The following is a 27,738-nucleotide window of genomic DNA, read 5'->3' on the forward strand; positions in this document are numbered from 1 at the left end:
CGGAGGCCTGAGCTCTGATTTCGCTTTTTGGCCTGTGCTGTTGCTTGACGTAGCGTCTGCAGCAGAGGACAGGGAACGACAGCGATACGTAAAGACAACAAAAACCTTAACTTTTGAATACAATAAGAAATGATGAGATGTCTCTGGAACTGTGATCTGTACCACTTGAATAATTTTTTTTAATATATATATATATACACATTTCCTACCCGATCCTTTCCAGGATCTTGTCGTAAAGAACGTCAGCCAACAGGTTGTGTCTGGGCACAGAGATGAGTAAAGGCTGGCCGAACAACAAGGTGCTAGAGGAGCTGCCCACGTGTTTGGAGTGGCGCTCCCTGAAATACACAGGCAGGTTCATCCTTTCACTGTCCTCCTCCTGGACCTCATATCTGCAAAGACGAGACACATTGGATCACGGATCGAATGTAAGAATCTAAAAATCTCTGGGGGTCACCTTTCAATAATCAAGACTTACACAAAAATGTCATCTTTTTCCATGATTTGGTTGAGGGCATCATCTCGTCTGTAAATTTTATGAAATCTGTGATTGTAAACGTCGGCTACCACCATCTATGAGGACAAGGAGGGTTGCGGGTTGAAAGTAGCAGCCAAAAAAACAAAAACAAAAAAAACATCCGAGGAAATAAAGATGGTGGGAAATCTGACCTTCTCAGGAGGAATCCCGCAGAGCCTGGACAAGGCGCTGCAAAGGTCCGTCACTGCTCCCAGTTTGGGGACCACCACTCTGAACTGCAGAACGAGGAAAACAGAGCAGAGTGAAATATTTCTATAAACATATTAACATGACTATAGCACCTTGTAAAAGTGTCCAAACACCTGTAGCATTTTTTCTAAATTACAACCACAAACTTCACTGTATTATATTGGGGGGGTTTTATGCGGTTAATGTGGGATGTGAGGTGATGGATACATGGGTTCCAAACTAATATTTATTAAAAAGAATTTGTCTTCTGGAATATATCGTTTTCTACCTCAGGCTAAGCCAGGCTGAATGTGGAGGAACCGAACATTGACCTCCATATGCCTTTCCACAGATTCTGCACTGGAGGTCTGATCAAATCAAACCTCCTTTGAGTTTAATCATTCCTCTGGAGCTCTTGACTTTATGATTGGGGTTGTTGTTCTGCTGGAAGCTAAACCTCCACTCTAGCCTCAAGTCTTTTGCAGCTTTTCTTCCATGACTGCCCTGCATGGCATGGCAGTCCATGCCATATCTTGACCTCACTTTAATCAAAGTGAGGTCAAAATGACATTTACAAAGCAGAACAAGTCAAGATAACAGACACACAAATCAAAAATATTCCTCTTACACAGCTTTTTTTTTTTTTCTTCAGCCCTTATAATTGGTATTGGATGCGAGTGTTTTTACTTTAGGAACTGTCAGTAAATTGTTCCATGACTGAGGAGAATGCAAGAAAACATCATTTTGTCCAAATCTGTTGGAGACGTATAAAATAAAAAAAACCTTCAGAAGCCTCAACGGATAATTTCCAGCTCCTGGAGGAGCTAGAAGAAGTGGCTGGGGGAGAGGGAAGTCTGGGCCTCTCTTCTTAAGCTGCTGCCCCCGCGACCCGACCCCGGATAAGGGGAAGAAAATGAATGAATGAATGAATGAATGGATGGATGGATGGATGGATGGATGGATACTGAGATTAAATTGGACACAGGTGGACTCCATTTACTGATTAAAACATTTCTGAAGGCAGTTGTTTGCATCAGTTTTTACTCAAGGCCGTCAAAATAAAAGGGGTTGGCTAAAGGATGGGGAATTATTGTATTCTTTATTAGGATTAAAAGGAAAAAAGTTCTAACAATAATTCTGATTTAGCATGACGATGATAAACTCTGATCTCCAAGACTGTAAACTACAAAATCTTAACTGTCCTGCCAATAAAATATGATTTAATGCCATTATTCCATACAACTTCACTGCACAATTAATAAAAGACTGTACTGAATTTTTCAAGACTTTTGTAACCCCCTTTGTTACAGTGAATGCCACTGATTACAGTAAAAATGCAGGTCTACGTATTATTGGTCTATCACATTCAGCCTGCGTAGCCTGAAGTTTAAAGGTGCAAGACGAGCAAATTTGAAAACGTTAAATGAGGAGTGAATACTTTTATACATGAGCCCTGACCACAAAAACAGGTGTTAAAAGACGAGACGCAACGAACGGATCAAAAGGTGCTGAACAGTTCAGACCGAAGCCCGACTTTTCCCATACCTGAGTGGGTTTGGACTGGGGGTCCGACTGAACTAGAAACACCTCCATGGTCCGGTCCTTTTTCATAGGGAGAGGCAGCGTGAGGTAGCAGAAAGGGTCGAAGGTCACAGACACTTTAGAGCACTCTGGACACACTAATGTAGACTTAAAGAGGCCGTGGAAAATGTCGACGATGACGGAGTCGTTGCGCAAGCGGTGGTTTGTCCAGGCTTCCTTGGCAACAATCTGTAGTCAAACAATAATGAAAGCTTTTACTGTGTGACAATTAACTGCAACTCAACATAGTAACGGCAAAAAAACAAAACAAAACAAAAAACAATAATCTAAAGGAAAGTCAACTTTTTTTTGTAAATGCTCATGAAGTTTTGCAGTTGCTCTACCACAAACGGACACATTTTAGTTTGCAGTGCTAAACACTGCTTCAATGCTGCGTACGTCATCTGGACGACCCTCTGCGTCTCTCAGGGCCAGGTAAGGCTTCTTCTTGACACGGTTCAGATCTTCGTGGAGTCCGTCCAGCAGGAAGGCCAACAACTCCTGAGAGTCCTGCTGCTGGTAGCCGGAAAACTGTGGAGCGAAGCGGCCCACCTGGGTCTGGAAAACGAGACGCACACGTGACTGCTTCCGTCTGGCTTCCTTTTGGTGAAAGGTAACCTGTCTGAGATTTGTCTGAAGTCGCTCACTTTGAAGGTACGCGGGGCCACGTAACTGCTGCGGCTCATCCACATCTGCTTCACCAGGTCTGCGTAGGCCTCGGCGATCTCCCCCCTCATCCCCAGGGGATTCTCTCGGTTAATCTCCGCTTCATACTGGTCCGTGAGGAAGTACTCTGTGAGTGGAGACACATTGCTCAGGCACTGGAGGAAGAGGAACAAGAAGGGAGATTATGAAAGCAGAAATACTAAAAAAAGAAAATCACATTCTTATTTGGTGAGCTGTACATCTATAAAGAATATTTAGAGTTCTTTTACCTGGAGAGCAGAGTTCATGAAGCATGTATTGCCCAGATTACTGAGACCGCACAGGCCAGGCTGCGACTGTGATTCTCTGTAGTTATAGGAGGAGCTATATGAATTATATCCCCCAAATCTGTGGAGAGCAGGGATTTGTTACTGCTGGTGGAATAAAACATACACGCAATTCTCAGATCACTTCTCGAAGCCCGGCCTAACAAGCTATCGCACGTTGGTGTCATGTATGGAAGAGATTCAATGTTTCAAAAATATTCTAATTTACAGACATCAATATTTATTCTAGCCAATAGAGCTACAGTCAGTGAACTAATTGTTGGAAACCATGTTCAATCTAAACCTTTTAACCATGCAAAGCTGAGTGATGCTTGCGAGGCTAGAATAGAACAGAATATATTTTATTGATCCCAAAGGGGAAATTGCTTATTTGTTGACAAGCTACTCCATCCAAAGTGTCAAATATTAGTAAATACAAGTATAACTATAGGCGATATAAAATGTTATTTAAATAAAAATAATGTAGTATGAATTGGGAACAGCACCAGCTCCACCAGAATTACTTTAAAACACCATATTTGACATAATGTGCATGAAAGGAGATCCAGTGTTAAGAAAAATTGTAGTTATATTAACATAAACACATACAAACATCATGTAAGGTAAAAATCCTATTAACAACAGAACGTGTCATTTATATGGTTTTAGTGCCCACATCTAACAGATGAAGATCACGTTCATGTTCTTCATTAGTGCATTGAAACAGTCAGACAATCAAACTAACAGGTTTGTTTTTCTAATTTAATTATGTCTGTAGGACATTTGCATTTCAAGCCAAATTTCTCCAGACGTCCACAAAGTTTTATGTTTAAAAATGTGTGTTTAAAAGATGCTCTGCAGGAAAGCACTAAAGCATTCCCCTCGGAAAGCAGCTAAGTGGATTATAAATAATACGGCTACTTTAAGAGTCAAGTCACCACTTGAGGAAACAAGAATAAACACTTTTGTGAGAAGAAAAAAAAAAGTCTTTGCCTTAGTGTGTTAAAAATGCACAGATGTTTCCTGACTTAACTGTGTGTTGTTTCTGGTGTTCTATTTAATTAAATTAAGTTTAATGGTAGTGCTTTTGGCTCTACTAAAATGCATTATAAGCTCCATGTATAGATATGGACAGTTTTGGCCAACACCTTGCGTATCTGAAGCAGATAAATACATGTAAAAGTAGAAAGTAGTAGAGGAATATATGAGAATTTTTCGCCTTACCTGTTGTTAGAGGACGTGCTGTTATTCAGAGCGTATCCGGGGCTACCGCTACTGTCACCATTGGTTACTGTTGGGGATATGCTAGCTGATGAATTTGAGGAAAGCTTAGGGGAGGTAGTAAAATTCCTAGATGGGGTTGCACTGGACCTGGAGAGAGAGCAGAAGCGCGTTTCAGAAAGTAAATTATAACCATTAGTCTTAATGCAAAAGAAAAATGATAATCACCAGGGAGACAAAAACATTTCTTCACAATTTTAAATAAGAGGTTTGCTTACTTGGGATGCGAAGCTTGTCTGGGCCACGTGCCGTCCTCATTCTTGCGTTCGATCACAAGCACCTGTGGGAAAAAACAACCAGAATAAAAACATGCCTGCTCCGTATTTCTAATTTATGGCTGTTACACCTCAGGTTAAAGGTGAACTCAGTAAATATGTCAACTGCTGCCAAGCCGTTATTAAGTGTAGTTGTGGTTATCGAATTATTTATAGTGCATTATTTTCGCAGACACATTCTCACGACTCCTTTATATCATTCCCAACACATGAAGACTATTTTTGCGGCGTTCAATAGTTTTATTGACTTGCATTTTGAAAAGTAACCATGTTGTCCCCCATTGGAACTTGATGAAATGAAAAAATGGGGCCTGTGGGAATTTAAGGAGTTCATCACACCTAAAAACAGTTTTCCCTGTATAACGAAGGTACAGACTTGGATTATTTTTGGAATTCGTGGAAAACCTACTTTAGATTACAAGAGTACAGTTTATCAAAACTTAATTTTATATGCAACACTCATTTTTTCCTAAGAAAGTGATTTCAGAAGCACATTAGATGTACGCCAAATTATTTGAAATTAACAGATAGTTCACTAGATGTCCTGACTCAGTCTGTGTGTAATTATTTCCCAATAAGCATGAGGTCGATTTGAATATCTGAAATAACTGAACTTTCACAGTTTTTCTAATTTGTGGAGATGCCCCTGTGTACTAGCTTCGTTTCATTTTGAGACACTTCTCTAGTCGCCACCGAGTTCAACATGTATCCATTCTTCATAAAATTGGAGCGACATTTGTAACATTATACAAAACAATCACGACACAAGGCCACATATAAATCTGTAAACATATGACGCAGTTTAAACCACAATTCAACCCATAATCGTTAAGAACAAGAACTACCTAGTGTAATAAATGAGAAGGATCTTCCTGTAGAGCTGGCAGCTCTGCATTAGAGGCTATGTGATGTTCCTGTTTTTAGGCAGCGCCTCTGAATGAATTATGCAAGTACAAGGAGTGGAAATACTTCCAGTGTGTTAGTATGTTCAGGAATCTATCTAGAGCAGTGTTTCTCAACCCTGGTCCTCACCGCCCCCCTGTCCTGCATGTTTTAGGTATTTCCCTTCTGCTACACACCTGAATTGTATCTCTGGGTGATTAACAGGCTTCTGTAGTACTTGATGGTCATGCAATCATTTGAATCAGCTGTTCTGGAATAGAGGCACATCTAAAACATGCAGAGCAGGGGGGGGGGCGCTGAGGACCAGGGTTGAGAAACACTGATCTAGAGTGTGAACTACCTGTCCCTGGAAGAGACCGGCATCCTGTACAGTGCTGTCTGGCTTGTTCAGCTGCTCATAAGTGTTGCTCATGTATTTGTTCCAGAGTCGAGTCTCCTTCTCTGAAGGGATATTGAACAACGTCCGCATCTCCTTCTCTATGGTGTCTGAGAACAAAAGGATCACATGCTGTAATGCAGAAATGAAAACTTCCCCCGGTTCACCTGGAAGTCCTGACGTCCTTCTTACCTATGGTATCAGCTTTACTGAAATGCCGTTTGACGACATTTTCCATGTTGTCATTCTCGCATAGGTTGAGTTCAAGCAGATAAACTTCCACCTTACAGTGCTTCACAAACATGCCGTGTTCGACCACCTAGAAGAGAAATGAGACATTATAAGAAAGCCCAGATAATGGTTTGCCATAAATCAACATGACATGGAGGGAAAAAGTAAAGCACCTTTCTGACAATGGGTCTCTGGCCCTCAAGGCAGCTGTACCAGATGACCAGCTTATTCCACGCCTCAGTGGGTACGAGAACATAGTCCAGCTCGTCTATAAGGTGCTCTTTCAGGGCCTGAGTCTCCTGGTCTTTAGAACATGAATTAAAAGTATTATTTCAAATGAACCTTTTATTTCATGTTCTTTGCTTTGAGAGAAAATTATTTTTGAGTTTTACCTGAGAACAGCCCTGAGTTGTCGATTGGTCCTGGATAGAGGCTACGTTCCCCAACATTGTACATATCCCAGCTGTCAAATCCCACATACTTTTTCCACTGTTTGAACCATCGACTGTCTATAAGATACCTAAGACAGACAACACTGGTTAAAAGTCAGAAGTTACCACACAACCAGTCAGAAAATAGTCAGTTTTTCTTTTCCAAACTAAAACAGAAGGGAAGAACTGACAAGGTGGATGTTAATAGGACGCGTTCCACACAGCCTCATGCCTTTGCAGAACATTACGCAACAGCAAACTGCCTTGGCATTTGCATATATAGTAACGGCAGGCTAGTTTCGCCTTAATCTCATCTAAAGCATCTCCTTTAGTTAACAGGCTTGAATCAGAAAAGCGTTGAGTGTTCATTCAGCAGTAGCAGCTTCTCTAACAGAAAACTATGGTTCTATGCTCTCCAATACAAACTAGGTTTTGACAAACTTTGAAAAGGATAGAGAGCCTTATGATAGACATTCACATAAAATAAATAGTTTTAGAGGGAAATGTAAATAAATGTGCAAACACCGTAGCTGTGAAGGTAACAAGGTTCATGAGAACGTACGTTTCCTTAGCTGTAGTATATAAGACAAAGTAAATAACTGCTACTCCGACTATTTCCCATTGAAATATTTATATGAAGTAGTTTGACCAGCTTTTGACTAGAGCTGCTTTAGCCATGACTGGCTGTTTCTCAAGAACTCGATCTGAGAAACAGCCAGATCTAGAAATATGAATAAAAACTGTCTCGTCTTGTCAGAAAGCCGGTTTGACTGGAAGAAGAACCTATCAGATAAATACGGGGCCTGCTCGCTATCCCTACAGTTAGCTTCTTCCAACTTATAATGAAATATACGTTAAGATAATATCTCAATACATAAAGTTGTTTGAGTGGACATCTGATCTATTATAAGTTATTGTTAGTGTTTGTGATCATCACATAAAGGTCTCTAAACAAAACGGTCGGACTGGTTAGCAGTTAGCATGCTAATCTGTTTGTCATTAGCGCAACAGCTTTCAGTTTAGGCTTTCATTGCTGCTTGTTAGCTTTAGCATGCTAGCACTTCCTGTTTCATGCTAGCTAGCCCTGACTAAGACAAACAACGTTTGGATGTTGTCGGTCCTTACCATTCGTCGCCCTTTTTTAAAGTTGTTTTCAAAAGTGACCCAATACTCTGTTTTTGGTTTTCTATTGAAGGGGTAGGCATTTGTGCGGCTACCGGCTCTGTGTCAGAGTCTGCCGCGCTACCCGACTCGGGTCCGCCTCCCTCAGCCATCATGCAGCCAGTGGACCGGTGTCGTGAACGCGCAGGGACTGAAGCACAGGAGCGAGCGTCTCGCTAAACGTTCTTCCTCTACGATCCATAGACGGAGGAGCAACGGGGCCCCTAGTGGTATAAAAGTGCAACTGTGCCAAAAGATCAACCAACCTAGATTTAGTTGATTTATTTAGAAATAATTCGAAAAGTAAAATTTATCAGATAGTATTTCATTATCTTAAATTAACGCAGTTACTTAACAGAATTTAATACTTGAGTGACGTTGTGGTCCACACTCCATACCGTTTGGTGGCGGTAATGCACCATTTTTGTTGTTTGCCAACCGCCAAAAAACATCAAACAAGAAGAAGCGCAAGCAACCTCGACATGTGGATAAACCATCATTACAAGCGAAAAGTACAGTTATGACTCTATGACAGCTTAAGTCAGTACCACAGAGTATATCTTCATCATTTAACTGGTTAGTAGAAATTTTTGTCCCAACATTTGAACATGGAAAAATGGGCAAGTTGAAGGATTTGAGTGAGACCTCTTGGTGCTCCGGGTGAGTCCCTCCTGCTCTGTGGGTCACACCTACTAGAGTGAGAAAAATGCTCCAAGCTTGTGAAAATACAATTCCTTAAAATTTCCCGATTGTTTGCAACTAAAGGCAACAGTTAAACAATCCAATTAAAAAGAGCAAGTGGACGCAGTGACGATAAAAACAGCCCACTTTTCCTATTGTGGATAGAAAGTATTGGAAGCCCACTTAAAGGGGGAATGAAGATATGTATTTACCGGGGATGTAGTGGCGTTTTATACTACAATGAAGTAACTATTTTATCCTTCAGTTGTTACAAAGATGCAGTATGTATCAAAACAACTCAAAAATAAATTTGACCTTGTGGTAAATTTGTATCAGATGCCTTGAAATTGACCTCTGTCTCTTTAAGAACCTAATACCCTTTCCAAAACTCAACAATGCTTCTTCATGTGGCCCATTGATGCCATTTACAACCAATTTTCTTCCTTGTTCTTAAATTTTATTGCCGATTAGCTAAAAACATTTACTACCCTTTGTATGATGAGCTCAGTAGATGCTAATTGCTGCTGGAAGTTTGGTGGAGCTGTGTGGGGATGGCACAAGGGCGGGATGCTCTGTTATCTCAACTGGGAACTGAAGCTCCAAGGTGGAGCTTTGTGGAAATAGGCAGTTTATTTGTGGAGCAGATTAAGGCGTCCCTGAATGGGACTGATTCAAGGACACATTAAACTTTCATGAATGAGTCAAAGCAACATTCCAGGTATGTTTTTTCAGAGGAACTGATCTATGTATAACATGATACATAAATCAAGATAGTTGATTTTGAAGAAAAAAAAAAGTGGACAGATTCAGCGTTGGTTAAACCAGGACCAGATCATCCTAAAAAACATCCCACATCCTGCAGCAATAAAATCTCGATATATGCAGTGAAGCCTTTCTCAGATCCTCACAATAGTCCAGGTCCAAACAAACCTTCATGACCTGCTCATTTACTCCACAATGGTGAAGATTTCGCCTCCTCTTCCTGGATCTGATGTTCAACCGTGAATCAGCACGTCCTTTCTAGCGAAACGAGATAAACCTTTACGAGGAAAATGAGAAATGCGATCTCTCAAAAACCTCGGCCACACTTCCCTGGTTCAGTTTCTGAACCGTATCAAACACATTTGCTTGAAGGCAGAATAGATTCACCTGGAAAAGACCACAAAGATCAGAAAATACAGTTTCAATGAATGAGTTCAAAGATTAGGTAGATGGTAAATGTCCAGGCAACATCCGAGGCAGGAGCCGAGGATTGCATTCTTCCTTTCGATTTAAAGATGGCATCCTGCATACCGTGTGATGAGATTATTTGAGATTGTGATGACCTATCATTTCAAACCAATCTGCCAATTCTCCTCAAACACCCAGACATTTTGCCCAATCATTGCAGCTCAATTGGAATGGTCTCTTCTTCAGACCGTTCTCTGTAAACTCCACAGCAGAGAGTGAAAGTTCCAGCAAAAAAAAAAAAGTTGAAATATGCAGAAAAAAAGCCACTCATGTCATTCTTGTAATTATCAAATTGCTTGTTTTCAAAGAAAAATGTGCAACTGTACACTGCAATGGAGAAAACCAATTTTAATCAAAACTATTTCTAGACTGTAAAAAATGCAAAGTAATGTTTAACTTTACAAAATTAACTGTCTAGAAAACAGAAGACATTTCTATAACATGCGAACCTCAGATGGTCCCAGGTCTGCTTCCAGTCTTTAGAGGTAGACACAGAACAACTGCTCTACTATCAAACCATTGAGAGATTAAATAGTTTAACCTGTACAATTTGTTTTGTCCTGTTGTTGAGTCATGATGCATTGGAAATGGAAGTAGTCTAATTATTCATGGGGGGGGAGGGATTTGTACCCAGTAGTATTATGAATGCATACACTTACAAGAGAATGATAATGCAGTTTTAATAAGAAATATGTCCTTGTAAATAAAATAGCAACTAAAATGTGTTTCATCGACATGAAACAGCTAGAGTGTTTCAGTAGGTTAAGATATTTTCTGGACTGGAAGAGGAATATTTGAAAGAACAATGACCATAAACATGTAAACGTCGCACATTGTGAAAAGACAAAAAAAACAACAAAATACACACATACAAAAAAAAAAAAAAAACGGTTCCCTGCAATGACTAAATTTAGACCAGGCAATCAGAAGATCCCACTTGGCAGCTCCTTGTTAAACATGCCATCGAAGTCCAGCTCCCTGCTCATCAGTTCGTCCTCAACACTCTCTAGCGCCCACTGGTGGTCTGTTAGTTCTAGTGCCTCCCACTCAGCCTGCAAAAAAAAATTAAAATAAAAATCACATGAGAATCTGTCCTTTCTTGCCAAAGGATCTCATTATATTGGTCATATAAAACATACTTTGAAAGCTTTATTTGTATCTGCAGGCATGGCCATGGCAGCACCACTCATCTGTTCCTGCATGATCCTAGACTGGTCGGCACCTGGAGGGATTCAGAGGCAGAGCTACAATCAGCATGAGCGAATGGTTAATCCTGACTGTCTGCAGATGGGAGTGATTCTTCATTAACTACACTTACCATTATCTTGACCCAATATGAGGGAGTACATGCTTCTCAGTCCAAAGACATTCAAGAAATACCACGAAGCTGAGCTCACCCTAAAAGAAAAAAAAAGAAAGAGTGCACATAGATAGTCACGAGAAGGTCACGTGCTTGATAGAAGAACAAAACGAATGTTTCAGTGAAGGTCAGAAAGTCCTGCTTTATTTCTTTACCAGGAAGCATCCAATGAGAGGAGTTCTATTCCTTGCTGCAACATAGGCTTAAAGCGCAGGGTGAGAGGGAAGGGAACCTTCGCTGTGTCGAAACACAAGCACAAAGACAAAACATCTATTACACTAAAAAATATTTTAAAAAACCCCACATAACTGAGCACATCACGTTTAGATGCGCAACTCGCTATGTAACAGGAGCTGCTACATTTTAAGAAGAACTAATATTACTTGTTACAAATCCAGAAAAGGTCCAGTTGATCCAGCCACCGATGAGGATCATGGGAAGCACGTTGGTGACGTTGCCCTTCATCATGTCTGTCAGCATGCTGGGATCTGGGAAACACGAGACTTGATTTTTCTACGCCAATACGATGTGCAAAATATTTTTTTTCAGCATCTTCACTATTGTTTTGTAATAAGTTGGGGGGGGAAAACTATTTGCTGAGTGTACTACAGTTTACACACACGCATATATATATATATATATATTTAACTTAACAGCTCAGCACCCAGTGACAACACCATGAGTGGCGCAGTAATCCACTGGGCTTACCTGTCATGGGAGACGGTGGAACGACCTTCCTTTTAGTCTTCTTAAAAAAGCCGTCCTCTTGGTTGTTGAAGTAGAACTTTCTCATCAAAAAGGACTAAAACACAGGGAGGTAATCAGTAATACTGTTGTTAACTACAGGCATGGTAAGGAACAGGAGACCAGATCAAAAGTCAGCTCATCCAATAGTTTTACTTACATCAATTACATTAGTTTTGTATCAAACTCTTGTTGCTTACAGCAGTTTCCTATAAATAATTTATACTCCAAGGTTGTAAGAAAAAAAATTATAAGGTCAAATGGAAATAAAACAACACCTCGCCTATTAAGTAAGACGCTAAAGATGTTTTTCAAAATTACTTAAGAAGATAAGATAAACTGAGAACAACTTCTTACGTTTGTAACAAATCAAAAACCTAAACTAAATTCAACTAATTTAACCATCATTTTACCAAGTGAAATGTGTGAGAGCTAGTTCTGACTTAAAAACATGACCTGATAAAGTTGATTAAATGTAAGTATGGCAGTTGAACTTTCTAATAATATGAGCCGATTGAAAGACTGTTACTGCTATTTTTTATGATTTCGCTTTGATGGTGTTTTGAATATTAAAACACTTGGGTAAGATTGATGTCTTACCTGTTTCGGAATGTATTTTCCATTTTCTCTGAGAATTCTGCTCCGAATAAGAACCTGGCTGAAATTTTTACAAAGCACACAAACATACATTACTGCATTTTCGCTGAACTTGTGTAATTTCCATGTATTGACAAGTACAGTGTGCTTACCTGTCTGAAACCTGCTCTAAGGTCAACTTTTTGTCACTCTGCAGAAGAATTGAGACATAATGGCGAATCACGCCGACAAGAAAGGTGATGAAGACGATGGGCAGAACCACCCAGAGTCTGATGTTGGAGTCCAACAGAAGCTCCGGTTCGGCCATTCTCTCTGGAGGAAGACACAACAGAGCCAGGCAGGCTATACGTCACGGTGCGACAGATATTACTCAACCTCATTAAAGAACCGGAGGGACTGTCTGTTAATAACGCCTTATTTCCACCTCAAATGACTTGTTAAATAGCATAATGTTAACTTCTTGTAGGTATCTATGAACCCTTAGACAGAAGGTCTCTCAAATCACTATAAAATAGCCACAGAAAAAAAGAAGCTAACAATGTGCTAACGCTAGCCAACTGGCTACCTTCTTCCTGATGTCCGTCACGGAGGGTGGGATCCAACAAGTCCTCCCGAAGAGGAGACCCCCGCTTTGAGCTTTATTCCCGGGAGGCGAAAAACAAAACACATCCGCTGTGTGAGGGTATCAAATATGCTAGATATATATATATATATATATTTTTTTTTAATAAAATTGCGTTACATCTCAGCTATGGACACTGCGTTTTGCTGACTGCGGAGAAGAACGAGAGCAAATTTCTGCTTCTGCAGCTCTTCGTTTACAGAATCTCCCGCTGGCGCTGCAGCGCCACCTGGCGGTGATGAAGGAGATCTGTGAAGCTACGTGTGACTTCAGTGATTGCATTCAATTAGGAAAAGACAAGTTTCAATTTTAGTCAGTAGAAGTTGAGATCCCCCCCCACACACACACACACACCCTGGTCTACAATCTTCACCTTTGGCGTAAGTGAGTCTCATTCATACTTTAGCAGTGCATAAATCGGTTCATTTCAAAGCTCTTCTTCTTTTTCAGAACATTTTTTTCAAAGATGTCCCAGATGTTTTTTTTTTTTGTTTTTTTTTCTAATAAACCATCTGGTACACCAGGTTAAAGCATCATTTTGCTTGGAGCTAACCGCTCTTTGTGAAGAGTGCATTTCCTTTTCAGAGAAGATATGCTATGTCTCTATCTGTATAGATAGATAGATAGATAGATAGATAGATAGATAGATAGATAGATAGATAGATAGATAGATAGATAGATAGATAGATAGATAGAATGGTTTTTCTTACTTTTCTCATTAGATGATTTAAAGAAACTAAGAAGGGGGCAGCATGGAAAAAGTAGCAGATGATGAGGGAGAAACACCGGAGCAGGAGAAGATGCTTTTGTGTCACCTGCTGTGTCACCAGCAGTCCCCCGTAAAAGAGGCTCTTCTTCGTCACAAGTGTCTCTCTGACCTCCACAAGGTGAGGATACCAAACAGCAGGAGATAAATGTGCAACAAGCCATAAATAATCTGCTCTCTGCCATCTGTTCAACACTTAAAGCCTCAGTATAGATCAATGTATTTTTCAGAAGACAATGCTTATTGTTTTCTGTAACATAGCAGTTAAAACCCGCTTTCATTTTAGCACAACTGCATAAACAGGACTGCTGGGGACCAGGTCATTGTCTCCTTTAGATTCCTGCATTTCATTCTTTGTAAGTCATATCCGCAGAGGGCCGTGCTGTACAGGAGTGTTTCATGCATAACTTTTCACTTTCATTCTAAACGCTGGGGCAGTATTCATTTTTAAAGTTTTTCGGGGTCCTGAAAGGAATTTTGTTTCTGAAACTTCTCTTTTTATGCAGCAAATTAATCATCTTAAAATTATTTTAATACATTTTCTGCTAAATATTCTGTGGCTGAGTTTTACATAATCAGTCTCCCTCCTGATGTGAAACCAGTTATGATTCATCAATGAATTTTTATTTTTTTTGCTGCCACTGTATTCACTTTAAGATCTTCACCATCAGGTTTAAGTTGGTCAAAAAGCAGAAGGGTCGCCTGTCTGCGGATGACATTGTTTGGTTGTAAGAGCCTGACATCTCCGATCTCCAACAGGATGCACCATGCCCAGCGCCTTCACACTTGTGAACGTCTCCTCAGTTTTCAGCGTGGCTCCGGCTCAGCTTACCACAATTTGTGTCAGTTGACTAAGCCGTTTTACGTAACAGCTCAGCACCCAATAACAAAGAGTAAAGATGGCCTGTTTTTTTTGTTTTTTTTCTTTTTAAATATGTATCCTAAATGCATAGACTTGGTGTATCAATACACCAACATCCTGGTATTTCTTAATCTTAGAGCATGCCTGTCTGTAACAGCTACTTCACAGTTTGAGGTCTTATGCAGAACAGATGTTGTGTCCTTGCTTTTGGCATTCATCACCATGCAGCCATGGAGCTGGTCGAACGACCCAAAAATCCTGCTGTTGCCTTGCAGTGCTATGCGTTGTTTCTCTGCTTACGTTTCACCTTGTGAATTGTAAAACAATGAAGCTGCTCTAGGTGGAACCCTGTGTGTTCTTCTCTCATATTTTTGTCAAAAGGTTATACACCGACTGCGCAAACTGTTTTTGTTGTTTTCCCATTTTACAGATCTACTTTGTTTTGACTGTATTGAAAGAAACACAAATATTCTGATGCTTTGCTCCAAATGACCTTTGGTACCTTTTTTTTCTTCAGGAGTACTTGATATTCTTCATTGGCGTATCAGTATTAATTAGGCCATTAAGCCTGAAATAACTTTCTGTGCACCTGGGACAAGTGAAGTGATGCAAAATATTTTTTTTTATTATTCAGCGTTTCAAAGAGGACTGTAGTGTCTATTATTATTAAATTACTTGCCGTTATTCTGTCTGTGAAGCGTTGTGTCAAAGTTGACTCATGCATTTCTCAATCACATATCACACTTAGAAAGCTCGTCCTGCTCTGTTGCGCCTGTATCTTATTAGTTGGCTTTTGCTAGAATTCATGACGCCTTCCTCTTGGTGTCATTTTCTCAGAACATCAGCGTTTCCTCGGTTGTCATGGTTCCTGCACAGCTGCTCCACGGTTCATCAGACTCACCTGTTGCTTTTTCCCCTGTAATCACTCTTTCCCATATTTATGCTTTCTATTTTTATCTGGTTCTCCTGCTGGTGCCAGTCTTCCAGTTCCCGTTTTCCAATACATTCCAATACAATTTCTTTTTTCCCCATTTGTATTGCATTACTTTGCAGCTACCATCCCTGGACGTTTCGGACTATTTATCCCATCAAATCATCACTTTCATCATGATGTGCTTGCTTACAGGCTTTGTTTGGTTCCCCCACAGCTGTAGTTTGCAACAGATTCATCCATTTCCAAACCTTTATGGTCTAAGGAGTTATTCCCCAGTGGAAACATCTAGTTGTGTCCAGGTGTCCTCCACCTCCCTCAATGTTATGAGGAAAAGTTGATGTTATGAGGGCAGGCTTTCTTCTTCATTATTCCATCCATATTGTGCAATGCATCAACACCACTAGTAGTAAAACAGACTACATGTCTGAGAGCTATGACTGTGTTCTTGTGTCAAAAGTCTTAACTTGACTGTTTCAGACATTTTTCTTGAGAATTTTGTCTTTTGTCAAGGCAAATGTCATTTAACTATAAAATGCTTCCCAAAAAGCATCTACATTGTCTCTATGGACAAATGTAAGTAAAACTTCAAAGTGTTGGTTTAAGGTTATGTAATTGTCTTCCCAAAGCCCTAACAGCGAAAAGCTACTCAACAGTTTTTGGAAGAAGGGTCTGTACTAAACAAACCAACCAATTCAATCAGACTCCACAATTTCTCCAAAAGAAGGCTGTTAAAAGATGGAGCATGAATTATACCAGAAGCTAGCAAACTATCAGTCGTCTTTGCGTTCTTGTTTATGCCACTTTTCTGGTTGAACTCCTTGATCCTAAGAACATACTGTACAATTTTATGTTTCTCCGAAACCAAAATGTTTGTGTTCCTTTCCTTCCTCTGGGATCAAAAAGGAAATACATCTAAGACTATACTCAGAAGAAACACATTTCAAACAGAGGAACACGCACTTGTCTCATGGAGGAGAGTTGCTTAAACCTTCAGACCAGCTGGCCAAACAGAGACAAACTGAATTCAATATCTGAGCAACTCAACATCTGCACATTCATTGGGAAGGGTTTATATTTATTACTAAACCTTAGCATTCATAAGATAAGGCATTTGGCTTTATTACAGGTTGTATTATCTGACTTCTCTACATACTTTCTGCAATCTCACCCTTAGGAGGATTGGCAGGAATGTTAAAAAAACAAAGGAAGAGCAAGCCTAAACAATAAAAGCTGAGAACAAATATATTTTCTTTTTTTATTACAAACAAACTTGCTTGGATTTATCAAATAGGCAAAGACCATGCTGGATCACATTTTCTCTATGTGGGTCAGACTACATTATTGTGTCAGATGTTTATTTACTGGATGTTGTTCAGATTGACGTCTGCACCAAGCAATCTCTTGACAAAAAAGATATACATGTAAATCAGATTCATGATTATTGGTCTACTATCTGTGATTTTGAGTTATTTTCACCCCCCACTTAAGTTGCGTCGAAGGCAGCCAAACAAAGATAATACTAGTAATGATGATAAAAAAAAAATCACAGCCTATTAGTGTGGATGCTTGCAGAACTGTGCAATAGGCGCCAGAGATTATTTTATTAATTGTGATAATCTGGTTGACGCCTGAAAATCAGGAGAGTAAGTTTTCCCACACACAGTTGTCTAGAAGAACATTAAAACATATTACTCACCAAAAAGTGATAACAAAGCAGAAAGTAAGTGTGTTATCCCGATGCAGATGGGAAACATGAGCAAAACTTGAGTTTGCTGAAGACTACAGACGTGTGTGTTGAATAATAAATACCATTTGAAGCAAATATTAAAACCCTGTGGAATTTAGATGACATGTTTCAGAACATTAAATTTATATCCTAAATAATAGCCATGTGTTACATTCACTTGAATAACCTTAAGTACTTGTAATAAAAGTACTTGTAAGAATACTTTTATTACACTGTACTTTTGTTTTTCTTTAATCTGAGCAATATTATTATTGGTGCTTTTACTTGAGCAGATTGATTTTGCATTTAAAGAAATAACCTTCAGAGATTGGAAACAGATTCTTGGATTTCTGAAACCTATGAGCTAATGTTTATGCAAATGTCTTACTCATTACACATAAAATAATGATGGTGTTGTATACTGCACATTTTTTGTAGCTGCAGATGTGCCGACACTACCATGTAACAAAGTTGTTGTAATTACACTGAAAATGTATGATCAGGTTACTTAAACAAATGTTTTCATATAAATGAGGCTATAACATCCTCAGATTTGTTATGTTTGTGAACAGGACCAAAAATAATGAAACCGAATATAATTTGAAAAGCAAATTAAGTGTAATAGCATACATAAGAAATCTACCTAAAGCTTAAATGTCTTGCCTGAACCCTTTTACACACTGACCTTCTTCTCAGTTTTTGGACCCTGATGTTTCATCTCCTCTCTGGAACAGCCAGACTGCTCCTTGAGGGAATTCCTCCCGCAGAGCGGAATAACGTCCAGGGCTTTTTTGTCTTTGCTGTGCGTGTTGGTGTGTGCTGCAGTAAAGCCTCTTTGATGGTAAAAGAGGACAGAGGGCAGGTGGGCCAAGTATGTGTTTGTATGTGTAGGAGAGAGGACACATTGTGAACTCTCACTGTACAAACTTTCTGGAATGATTGAAGTCTGGACAGAATAACAAATAGCAACTCTCTTATATGACAGATGTCTCCTCTCGATATATGCTACTGTACTCGTTGATTGTTCTAGCTGACTGTGTCATTATGTAATATTTACACAAACTGTAAATGTGTGTTTTTTTTTTGTTTTTTTTCATGATGTTGGATCAGGGAAACAGATTATGCACCTAATGAAATTTGTCTGAAATTAATCTAACGGTGGGAAATCTGACTGAGAACTCCAGCATAGCCTAACATTTAAGAATAAAAATAAAAGGCAAACGACATGCATTTGTGTAGCGCATTGTCCAGACGACAGGACTCCAGAGTGCTTCATACTACATTCAGTCTTTCATGCACACATTGACACAGTAAGAGTGATAAGCTACATGGGAGCCACAGCTGCCCCTGGAGCAGACTGCCATGCAATCGGTTCCAGCATCCTCTTTAACCGCCATCAGCAGGCAAGGAGAATGAAATGTTATATTTGTTCTACATCTGTTGTTGGTGACATTCATTTCTGCCTAAATGTTTTCTGCCAAAATTTACAAAGAAAACTTCAGTGGTGGGTCAGTGGACTTGGTGGTAAATATGTGCTACTTCTGAAAACATGCTATTCATCTCTGAGGCTAGCAGCAGTTCCTGCATGAATGGTGCCCAGAAATCCAGCCTTTCTTTGAAGAAAATTCATGGACCAGCAATTATTGGGTGTAGTTATTCCTTATTGGCTGCATGTTTAAATAATTAATAGAAAGCTTTTGCAGGGTGCAGGTGGAAGATACATTTTCTGTCCTTAGTCCTTGTGGTGCTCTTTAGGTTGTGGTGCCCTGGGTGGGCAGCCATAATCCCCAACATTAGAACCTCCTTTGTCTGATGCCTCTAGCCTAAAGATGATATCAAAGTCGATGGGCAGCTTGGTAACTGGAATGGTAGACAGGTGAGTTAATTAGCAGATGGGAGAGAGCTTGGATGTGCGTGTAGCTAAAACACTGAGATACTAACAAAAGTGAACAATAGCAGACACACAAACCAAGGAGTACACAGAAACTCAAATTCAACAGATTACGAACAAAGAACTAACAAAGAAACAGGAAACCAGATCAAACAAATGACACGGACTGCAAGTCACAGCAGAATAAAATACATATGAATAATAAAATACAAGGGCTCTATAAGGAATGAACTGAACATGAAAGACAACACAATTCCAAAGCCCCAAAGTTTGACATTGGTGAGACTTGATCCATTTTTCTGGTGTGGGCTAAGGTTCTGGCCGCGACATTTTGAAGGGTAAAGATGCTTTTGCTGTGACCTAATAAAAACAAAAGCGTGCTCCAATTTTCTGTGTCCTATTTTAAAAGAAAACCTTTTTTTTTTTTTTTCTGGCAATGTACTAACGTGATTTAGTGAATATAAAACAAGCTGACTGACACCTGCACCCCCGGCAGCAGCATGTGTCGCGTTTATTCATTGTTGGCCAATATTTACCCTGCGACGACCATAAATTATAGCCACACTCGACTAACAAACAGCTCCTCCACTATACTGCCTCTGGACCCCAGAGTAGATTCACTGAGACCAGTTTTCAGGTAATTACATAACCACATAATTTCCACAGCGCCACTATTTATCGCTTATCCGTGAGAGGACCACATGGCAGCTATAATCGCTCGGTGACTGCCATCCACTCCCCTGCATGATGAATGCGCCAGTAGATTGACCTTAATTGACTTTGAGTGCATCGTCATCCAGCAGTGTTCAACAAAATCCACTGAATGGGCTTAGTGGTCTGTGGCAAGATCTTTTCTTCCTGTTGCTCCTAATTATGCATGGTGAGGGCCGCAGTGCTGTGGAGCACACAGCCTAAGCTCAGCGCCTGTGAGAGAAGCTACTTGGAATCAAACACAGAATTCAAAACATGTGAAATGACAATTTTTGACCCCCCTCCTTATGTTAGTGAAGAATTGCCTTCATAAGTTCGTAATCTACTTAAAAAAAAATACTTTAGTTAAGCTCTTGCCACTATTACATGATGGCCTGACCTCTATAAAGTCACCATTGTTTCAGAAAGCAAAGCTGCTCAGAGGGCTGTGCTACATTGTGCACAATGTGGAGCAGTGTGTGAGCTTTGGTTAAAAAGAAAAGGCTTGATTTGCTTTTTTTAATGCTTTTGAGGAATGACACTTACTGTGACAAAAATAATGCAATATTTAAAATGCACCAGTGAATTAAACACTTTGAAACATCAGAATGTTGCAAAACCCAAAGATAAGGCAAAGTGCCACTAACTGCTTTGGTAAATATACTACTAAAGGATCCTTAAATGTTATAACTATTCTAAGTAGCATAGAAAGAATTGCATTTTGAAAGTACAGTTGTAGGAGAAATGCGAAAACCTGCCTGTGAGGACTGAAGTGACCTCAGGGTTGTTGTTTTGTGATCCTGGTGTTTGGGGTCAACACAGCCTTGGGTAACACAAAGCTTTAGCTAATTATAGAAATCTAAATACCAAAGGGAACGCTGTTTGGTTCAAACGAGGGCTTTAATGATGAAAAGGTAAAAGTGAGTATTGTTGTTCCCCAGGAAAGGACACACCCAGCCTCCGTTCATAAAAGACAACAGAGTTTACAGACGTAGCTCCACAGAATTATAAAAGGAGTTCAGAAAGGCCAAACTTGTGAAACAGCCTCTCTATGATTGCCTAAATCTTGATGAAATCCGTCAAAGTGCCAATGATGTTTTGCACTTGAGAACAGAGGAGATACCTCACATCAAATCACAGCTTAGGTTCAAAAGATGAAGAGAAAATGAAGTAAAAAAACTCAATTCAGTTCAATTAAGAAACTTAAATATTGTTGCCCCCTGCACTCAGAGTTATACTCAAGAGTGATTGTAGATGCTAGTGATCCTCAAGGATCTCTTGAGGAAGTCAGTATTACAACAAATTTAGTGAATTATTTATTTCATTAATTTAGTTTAAAATGAATCTTATAGACAAAGGTTTTGAATGAAAAGGAGTAGTTGGACAGAAACAAGCTTATATAGCCTAAGCACCACTCCACCCACATCTTTAAACACAAAACAGGCAGAGCTATAACGATGCAACCAAGACCACAGTTTATCTGTCCCCTTAAACAGCGAGGATGAAGGTAAAAAAAAAAAGTAAAACTCTCTCATGTTCACTGTGAGTTAACTCCTGCAAATTATGCCACTGCAAAGGTTTCAGGTATCCATAGCAACCTCTCATTTGAAGACTGCTTTTATACAAGTCTTTAATTAACTGCTCTGATTCCTGCCTGTCCTCTGATTCAGATGTGAACACCATCAAAGTAAAGATAACAATCTGCACCTCTGCTTCATTGTTTATTGCATAAACTAATCAGAGCTGAAATTTGTCATTGTTCAGTTATATCCTTAGAGCTCATCGCTTGCCAATAGGGATGAGTTTAACAGAATGCCTTGTAATGTATTATTCTACTTTATATTGTTATGTTAATTTATTTCTTACTGCATTTAAGGATATGGCCAACTGATTTCTGTCATGATCCGTGTTTCTGTGTATTTATTTTTAAGGGTTTTCTGTATTCAGAGTTTTCTGTATTCAGTTTCTGTCCTGAGTCTCTGTCTTTGTGTCTTCCCCCCTTGATTGCTTCCCAGGTGTGTCTAGTTACCTGATTACCCTCCCTGTGTATTTAAGTCCAGCTGTTGTCTCTGTCTCTTGTCGGGTCCTTGTCAGACAGGTGTCCTAAGTTGTTTGTCTGCCTGCCATAACAGTTGAACTGTAAAGTCCTGTCTTGGTTTAGCTCTCTTTTTCAGTCCTTAGTTTTTCAGTTGCTACTGGTAATTAGCTGTGTGCTAACTCTCTGCTGTGCTGCCTGTTCTGGACTGTTGAGCTTTCTTCATTAAATTTATCATCATCTTTATCACAACCTGGGCCTCTGCGTCTCTCCTCACCACCTCGCAACCACCACACATGACAATTTCAATGCACCTCGCTCAAAAGAACAATATAATGACACAGTTGTAAAGTTTTCTGGTAACATCTGAATCCTGAGCAGGACTCTTTTCAGCTCCAGCTTCATTTAGCTAAAGTATCTCTTCTCAGCTCTTATCTTACTTGTGAAATAGACACCTGTGATGCCCAGTTTCTATGGCTACCCTGTGTTGTGAATTGACCTTGGCTGATATCGAGTACTCAAGGGAACTGCACATGTATCATCTTTTAGGCTGACAGGCAGGTGAGGAAAGGTGAGACTCACCTTGTTAAAAAGAGGAAAGAACAGAGCAGACTACAGCCAAAATAAAATGATCTCCTTTCAGATGTGGAAAGCAAAGAGTCTTTTCTTTTCTTCTGGAGACAACAAACACACAGGTCTCTAGTATTTAAGTGATCCTCTTTTGGTGTTGTCTCAAAGTTTATAAGACTGTCTTTCAGGCCATGACACTACCACCGCCACCAATCTGAACTAGTTGATCTATGTTTTCATGTCGTTTATGCCAAATTCTCACCATATGAGCTGAATGATACATTTTAAATATAGAATCATTGGCCCAAGCAATTCACTCCCCCTCCCCCATTCACCCTCATCTATTATTGTCCAGTTTTGGTCCAGTTGTGTGGACTGCAGTCTTAATTCTGCTCTCCTTAAACTAGCAAAATTCATTTTTCTTCCCCATTCTGATCCTCAATCTGAACTTCAGCAAGTCGTTTTCACCTCGTCCAGATCACGGACACCAACTCAATTCTTTGAGAGCTGGTGTCCCAGCTCCAACCCAGCTGAATTACTTCCCCTGTATGCCATCAAGTTCTGCAGAAGCTTATTGAACGTCTGTTGACTCAGGGGCTCATCTAAAGCATGCAGGACTCCAGCTCTGAAGGAGTAGGGATAGTCATCACATAGCAGCCTGCTGTGGGATGCACAAGACTGTTTCTCAACAAAGAGGCTTAATCTCAGAACAAATGTTCAGCTCATAGCCCCGGTTAAATGCTCTTTCAAATAAATAAAACTATCGTTGCTTTCTGAGAAGATCTTTACATTCCCACATAGGAAGTCAATTGAAATGGTTAAAGTTTGTGTAAGCTTTCTTATAAATTAGACTAAAAAGGCCTACACAGGAAGACACCTGATCTAATTACACTAAAGGTGCGTTTAAGTGTCCTCCTCAGCGAACCTGAGCTGGAGGACAGCGGAAAAAACCCCGATCCCCGGAGCGATGTTACATCAAAACGCGCAGCCGGCATATGACCTAAAAATGGGGCGAGCCTTGTCCGTCCTGTGTGCGTAAGCGGCAGCGGTGGCACATGGCCCGGGCAGCTGTTTACGTTACCGATGGCGTGTCAAAATGGAGACGCTGCAGTTTTTTTTATTTTTTTATTATTATTATTATGAAAGTAAGAGTTCGATTTTTGCGTGCTCTTAAAGCGGCACTCATCCAATTTCTCCAATGAATTCATATAATATGCTTGACGTCCACGCGCTTATATGCGCTGCCCTTTATTTCCCATTCAAACGCGACTTTAACTGCACAAGATGCCACCAACACGACGTGAACAGACGGCCGCGATTCTCCAAAACGTTCCGCGCGCTCAGCCTTCGTGACGGAACAGTCCGTTCCAAAACGATTACAAAGGCGCGTGCCAAGCGCTCCTGCGCGCGCCTGGCCGGCTAAGCAACAGACACACTGACACTTCCAGCATCATCAGCTGTGCGTGCGGTAGGCGGACCCGGAGCACTCTTCACATCCCACTTCGGAGAAGATTACTAGGATAATTTACCGGGGAAACACATGACAGTGAGGCTGGGGAGAGGGAAGGTGCTGGGACGTGTCGCTGGACAGAAGAGGCGGCGAGAAAAGAAGGTCGAGACAGAGCCGAGCTGCGAGCGGAGGCGAAAGCTGCGTGGAGATATTTGGAGTTCGAAGAGGGCACTGCTACTTCCCTGGTAAGAGACCTTGAATGAATGTTAACCTTGATGTATTTGTGCTATGTAAGACTTGTCGGTGTTTCATGACAGGTAGAATTAGTGCAAAAAAAATTAAAAAAAATAAATAAAAATAAAAAAAATATACACTTTATTTTTAAATTATTGTGTATGCCACATGCGTCAACCTCCGTTCAAGGCTGACCAGTTGTCCATTCAAAGTAAGAGTCGTACCGTGTTGCAGAGCTATTTAAAGAGTTGCGAACATGGTGCACTTCATTATGAAGATGAATCTATATACCACACGGTGTCCTTTTATGTCGCCTTTGTTCCCCGGGGCTTATCAGCAATGATTTCTTTCACAGTTGAATGTTTATTTTTTACCATTGAATATCTATTGGCAACATAAGTAATGAGTTGCCAAACTGTGACTCAGAGTGGTACTGACACCCAAAAACATTACAACACAGAGTGTGTTAAAGTGGGATATTATGTGATATGTCAGCACAAAGTTTATAGAGAGAAGTCAGAGGAAAAGGTCGCACAGTTTTATACATCTATCATAAATAAAAATACCAAAAGTGTGATGCACGTTTGTATTCGTCCATACCACCCTGTTGCAATGTTACCACTAAATATTTTTTTTTTCCAGTTTCATGGGGGAAAAAAAATAGAAAGAGAATGGCACAACTGCCAAATGACAATGAAAAATTATCAAAAGGAGATGCCAAGAACCACTGCTCAGGTGGTTCTTGGCATTTGCCAAAACGGCAACTATTAGTTGGTGTGCTCTACAAGTCCATCATTTATGTAAAATTTAGAAGAAGAAAACTATTTTTCAAAGAAAGCTACACGAAGTCCCATCTAATTCTTTCTTCAAGACAAACCCAAACTTAAGTTCTTGAGTGAAATGCAGTGCAGCAGTACTAACTGAAGTACCTTCTCCTAAATGGAGCTTTATGAATGAAACTGCAACCCCTATAAAGTGTATAGCGTTTTTTAATAACACATTGAAAACTGACGTTCATTGGTTCTCTGCATCTAATTTGCTGTCAGTAAAACTGGGAGAGTCCCACTTCTAAAAACTCTCAGCTCTGAATGCAACAAAGGTGATTCAGCAAACTGTTGACCCCATTCGGATGATGACTTTAGAGGCATGCACCATGTTGTGTTTGTCTACTGTGTAAAGTCATGATACAAATACAATTAAATTTTGGGCTGTGTTTGTTTTTACTTGGAAAAAAAATTGAAGAGTGATGAAAAGTTTTGCCTTTCATTCAGCGAACTGCGGCCACAGACTTTGACATGCAGTGATATTTTTCTCTCTTTGGATTCTGATCAGTACTGCTTTTCATAGTTTTTTTATGTAATCATATAAAAACTATGTAAATGTTTTTTTTTTTTCAATGTTTACCTGTTATACGGAATATATTGATGACATGATTTCTGATTTTGTCATATGTTTTATATTTTTGGAGCTTTGACATTTTAGTCGCAAAGATTTATGTTTGACCTGGGCAAAAAGGACACTGAAACTCTATCCAAATACATTAATGGCAAAAAAAAAAAAGAAAACACTGATCAGCCTGTTCCTGTCAGAAATCAATTTGATTTCGTGTCATTCAATGACAGGCATGCTTGGATTTTGCAGCTTCACACTGGCTATTTTTCCAGAACTGCAAGTCACTGATTAGGTTTCCACAGCTGGCTCACAGTTTGGCCACAGGTGCCATCTGCTCTTCATGTTTGGTTTGTGATCTTTCATTGCCAGTGGGAGGAATTGACACATTTGGTCTGCCAAGTCCAAGTTAATAATAAGGGATAAATCCTTCTGTGAAACATGTCATATGCAGACATATATTTGGATGTAGCGCTTTAGTCACAAGAAAAGATGCATTTATATTGGTATGATGAAAGTGACATTGTTGGATTTTTTTTTTTTTTACTTTAAAATAGATATTTTAATTCCTATATTGCATTACATGTTGTACCGTTACTCTGCTTGTCCTTGTTGACAGCTTCAAATTTCAGTCAGACTATAACAGTGTGTATTTTATTTAATTTTTTTTAGAATGAGCCGCTTTTAGTTTTAAAAGTAGTTCAGGACGGGTTGGAGCCTCTTATGATCCACATGCTGCCCTGGATCTGTTCTTCTCGTCTCTTTCAAAGAGTTATTTTGCTGGGGCAGGACATTATTTTTTGTATGTGACCGGCTTGACGTGCTTCAATCGAGTCACATGGTCAATGTGCAGTGAATCTCCTACCGGATCATTGAGAAAAATCACATTATTCGCGAACTCATAATGTCTCCATTGTAGCTGCAGAGCCTTTGAGCTTTGATGAGCAAAAATGTTAATGTGGGGAGATGTTTTGTTCTGCTAGTTTTGAGGGGGAAAAAACCCAGTGACTTCTTCTCTAGCCCGTTCTTCTTTATTATTAGAGTAGATACAAAGATGGGGTTGTACCTTCTTGACTGATGTTATTAAAGCTTCATGTCCACCTTCAAATAGTGCAGTAATATTGACTCACATCTGGCAGATTGAAAATGAGCCATGAAAGGATATTTCCCCTTTTGTAGTTTTATTTAGGATGAAAAGGGATGTCCTGCCGTGAATGTGTTTAAATTTTTAAAGACACAGAGACCTGTGTTCTGATCTGGTTTCCTGCTCCGTAGGTTTCTCACTGTTTTGAGTAATATATCTGATAGATTAAATAATAAACTTTACAACAGGTTGTCCTGCTGCATTTGCTTGTATTAGTTGATATATTCTTGATCAGATAGTTTCATTACTCTTGAAAATTGTCAGAATGAGTATACTTCATGCAGACTTTAATAGCATCTTTTCTTCTGATTTTTTTTTATTGGAACCACTTAGTGAAACTTTCTATCATTAAATATTTTCGAGTTTTATGTAATACTTAGAGCGTGTAAGGTGGTGTAAAAAAAAATGACATGCATCTATTCTTATGATAGTATTTACTTGTAGTCCAATAAGACATAAAACACCTTATTATAAATACTTTCTATTAACCTAGTTTGTGAAACCTTTATTTGATTAACAGCAAGGCTGTCTAAAGGGCTTTATGTCATGAACACATAAAAACATCATAAGCGCACCATAGAGTCAGCAATTGTGAAAACCAGTAACAAGCATTGCATTTTGTCAAGTGACATTGTTAAAATCATCAATACTCATCAAATATGTTGGTCAATGTTCCATTTACGATGGTTCAAAATCAACTCTAAAACTTAGTATTTCAGCTGTTTTGCAGTTTTCTGGAACTTTATTCAAGATTTGTGGTGCATGGAAGCTGAATGCTGCTTCTCCATGTTTGGTTCTGGTTCTGGGGATGCAGAGCCAGAACCAGAACCAGAACAAGAAGACCTGAGTGATCTGGGAAGGCTGAGACTCCAGCAGATCTTTAATTTATTTTGATGG

The 27,738-nt window shown here is 39.6% G+C and overlaps 3 protein-coding genes across 5 annotated transcripts in view; 1 reads left to right on the plus strand and 2 right to left on the minus strand.

Moving 5' to 3' along the window:
* The window catches only part of usp4 (ubiquitin specific peptidase 4 (proto-oncogene)), a 12,817-nt gene extending 4,728 nt beyond the window's left edge, over positions 1 to 8,089 (minus strand). Inside the window, exons 1-14 of the mRNA XM_007570426.2 lie at positions 7,881 to 8,089; positions 6,717 to 6,844; positions 6,498 to 6,628; positions 6,286 to 6,412; positions 6,058 to 6,203; positions 4,758 to 4,819; positions 4,483 to 4,629; positions 3,223 to 3,340; positions 2,935 to 3,108; positions 2,687 to 2,845; positions 2,252 to 2,476; positions 670 to 753; positions 479 to 573; positions 210 to 392 (exon numbers count right to left, since the gene is read on the minus strand). Coding sequence (XP_007570488.1) covers positions 210 to 392; positions 479 to 573; positions 670 to 753; positions 2,252 to 2,476; positions 2,687 to 2,845; positions 2,935 to 3,108; positions 3,223 to 3,340; positions 4,483 to 4,629; positions 4,758 to 4,819; positions 6,058 to 6,203; positions 6,286 to 6,412; positions 6,498 to 6,628; positions 6,717 to 6,844; positions 7,881 to 8,032 — 1,931 coding nt within the window. The 5' untranslated portion in view covers positions 8,033 to 8,089. The remainder of the gene's footprint in view (positions 1 to 209; positions 393 to 478; positions 574 to 669; positions 754 to 2,251; positions 2,477 to 2,686; positions 2,846 to 2,934; positions 3,109 to 3,222; positions 3,341 to 4,482; positions 4,630 to 4,757; positions 4,820 to 6,057; positions 6,204 to 6,285; positions 6,413 to 6,497; positions 6,629 to 6,716; positions 6,845 to 7,880) is intronic.
* Positions 8,090 to 10,154: 2,065 nt separating this feature from the next.
* emc3 (ER membrane protein complex subunit 3) lies at positions 10,155 to 13,344 on the minus strand. 2 transcript variants are annotated; one of them, XM_016680861.1, is made up of 10 exons: positions 13,094 to 13,344; positions 12,681 to 12,840; positions 12,532 to 12,589; positions 11,896 to 11,989; positions 11,571 to 11,675; positions 11,343 to 11,424; positions 11,146 to 11,225; positions 10,967 to 11,049; positions 10,717 to 10,879; positions 10,155 to 10,681 (listed from the first exon to the last, which is right to left on the minus strand). In XM_016680861.1, the coding sequence occupies exons 2-9, from the start codon at positions 12,833 to 12,835 to the stop codon at positions 10,751 to 10,753; spliced, it is 786 nt and encodes a 261-aa protein (XP_016536347.1). In that variant the 5' UTR covers positions 12,836 to 12,840; positions 13,094 to 13,344; the 3' UTR covers positions 10,155 to 10,681; positions 10,717 to 10,750. The 2 variants fall into 2 exon arrangements, with proteins under 2 accessions (XP_016536347.1, XP_016536346.1); XM_016680860.1 differs by having other exon boundaries at positions 10,155 to 10,672; positions 10,708 to 10,879.
* A 10,515-nt stretch (positions 13,345 to 23,859) lies between these two features.
* The window catches only part of LOC103150710 (sodium-coupled neutral amino acid transporter 3-like), a 33,751-nt gene continuing 29,872 nt past the window's right edge, over positions 23,860 to 27,738 (plus strand). The window contains exon 1 of one of the 2 annotated variants that reach the window (XM_007570428.2): positions 23,860 to 24,319. The gene's annotated coding sequence lies outside the window, so the exon portion shown is untranslated. The remainder of the gene's footprint in view (positions 24,320 to 27,738) is intronic. The other variant, XM_007570430.2, reaches the window with a different exon arrangement.

The sequence above is a fragment of the Poecilia formosa genome, unplaced genomic scaffold (genome assembly GCF_000485575.1).
Source record: "Poecilia formosa unplaced genomic scaffold, Poecilia_formosa-5.1.2 Scaffold260, whole genome shotgun sequence".
In the NCBI taxonomy this organism is placed as follows: domain Eukaryota; kingdom Metazoa; phylum Chordata; class Actinopteri; order Cyprinodontiformes; family Poeciliidae; genus Poecilia; species Poecilia formosa.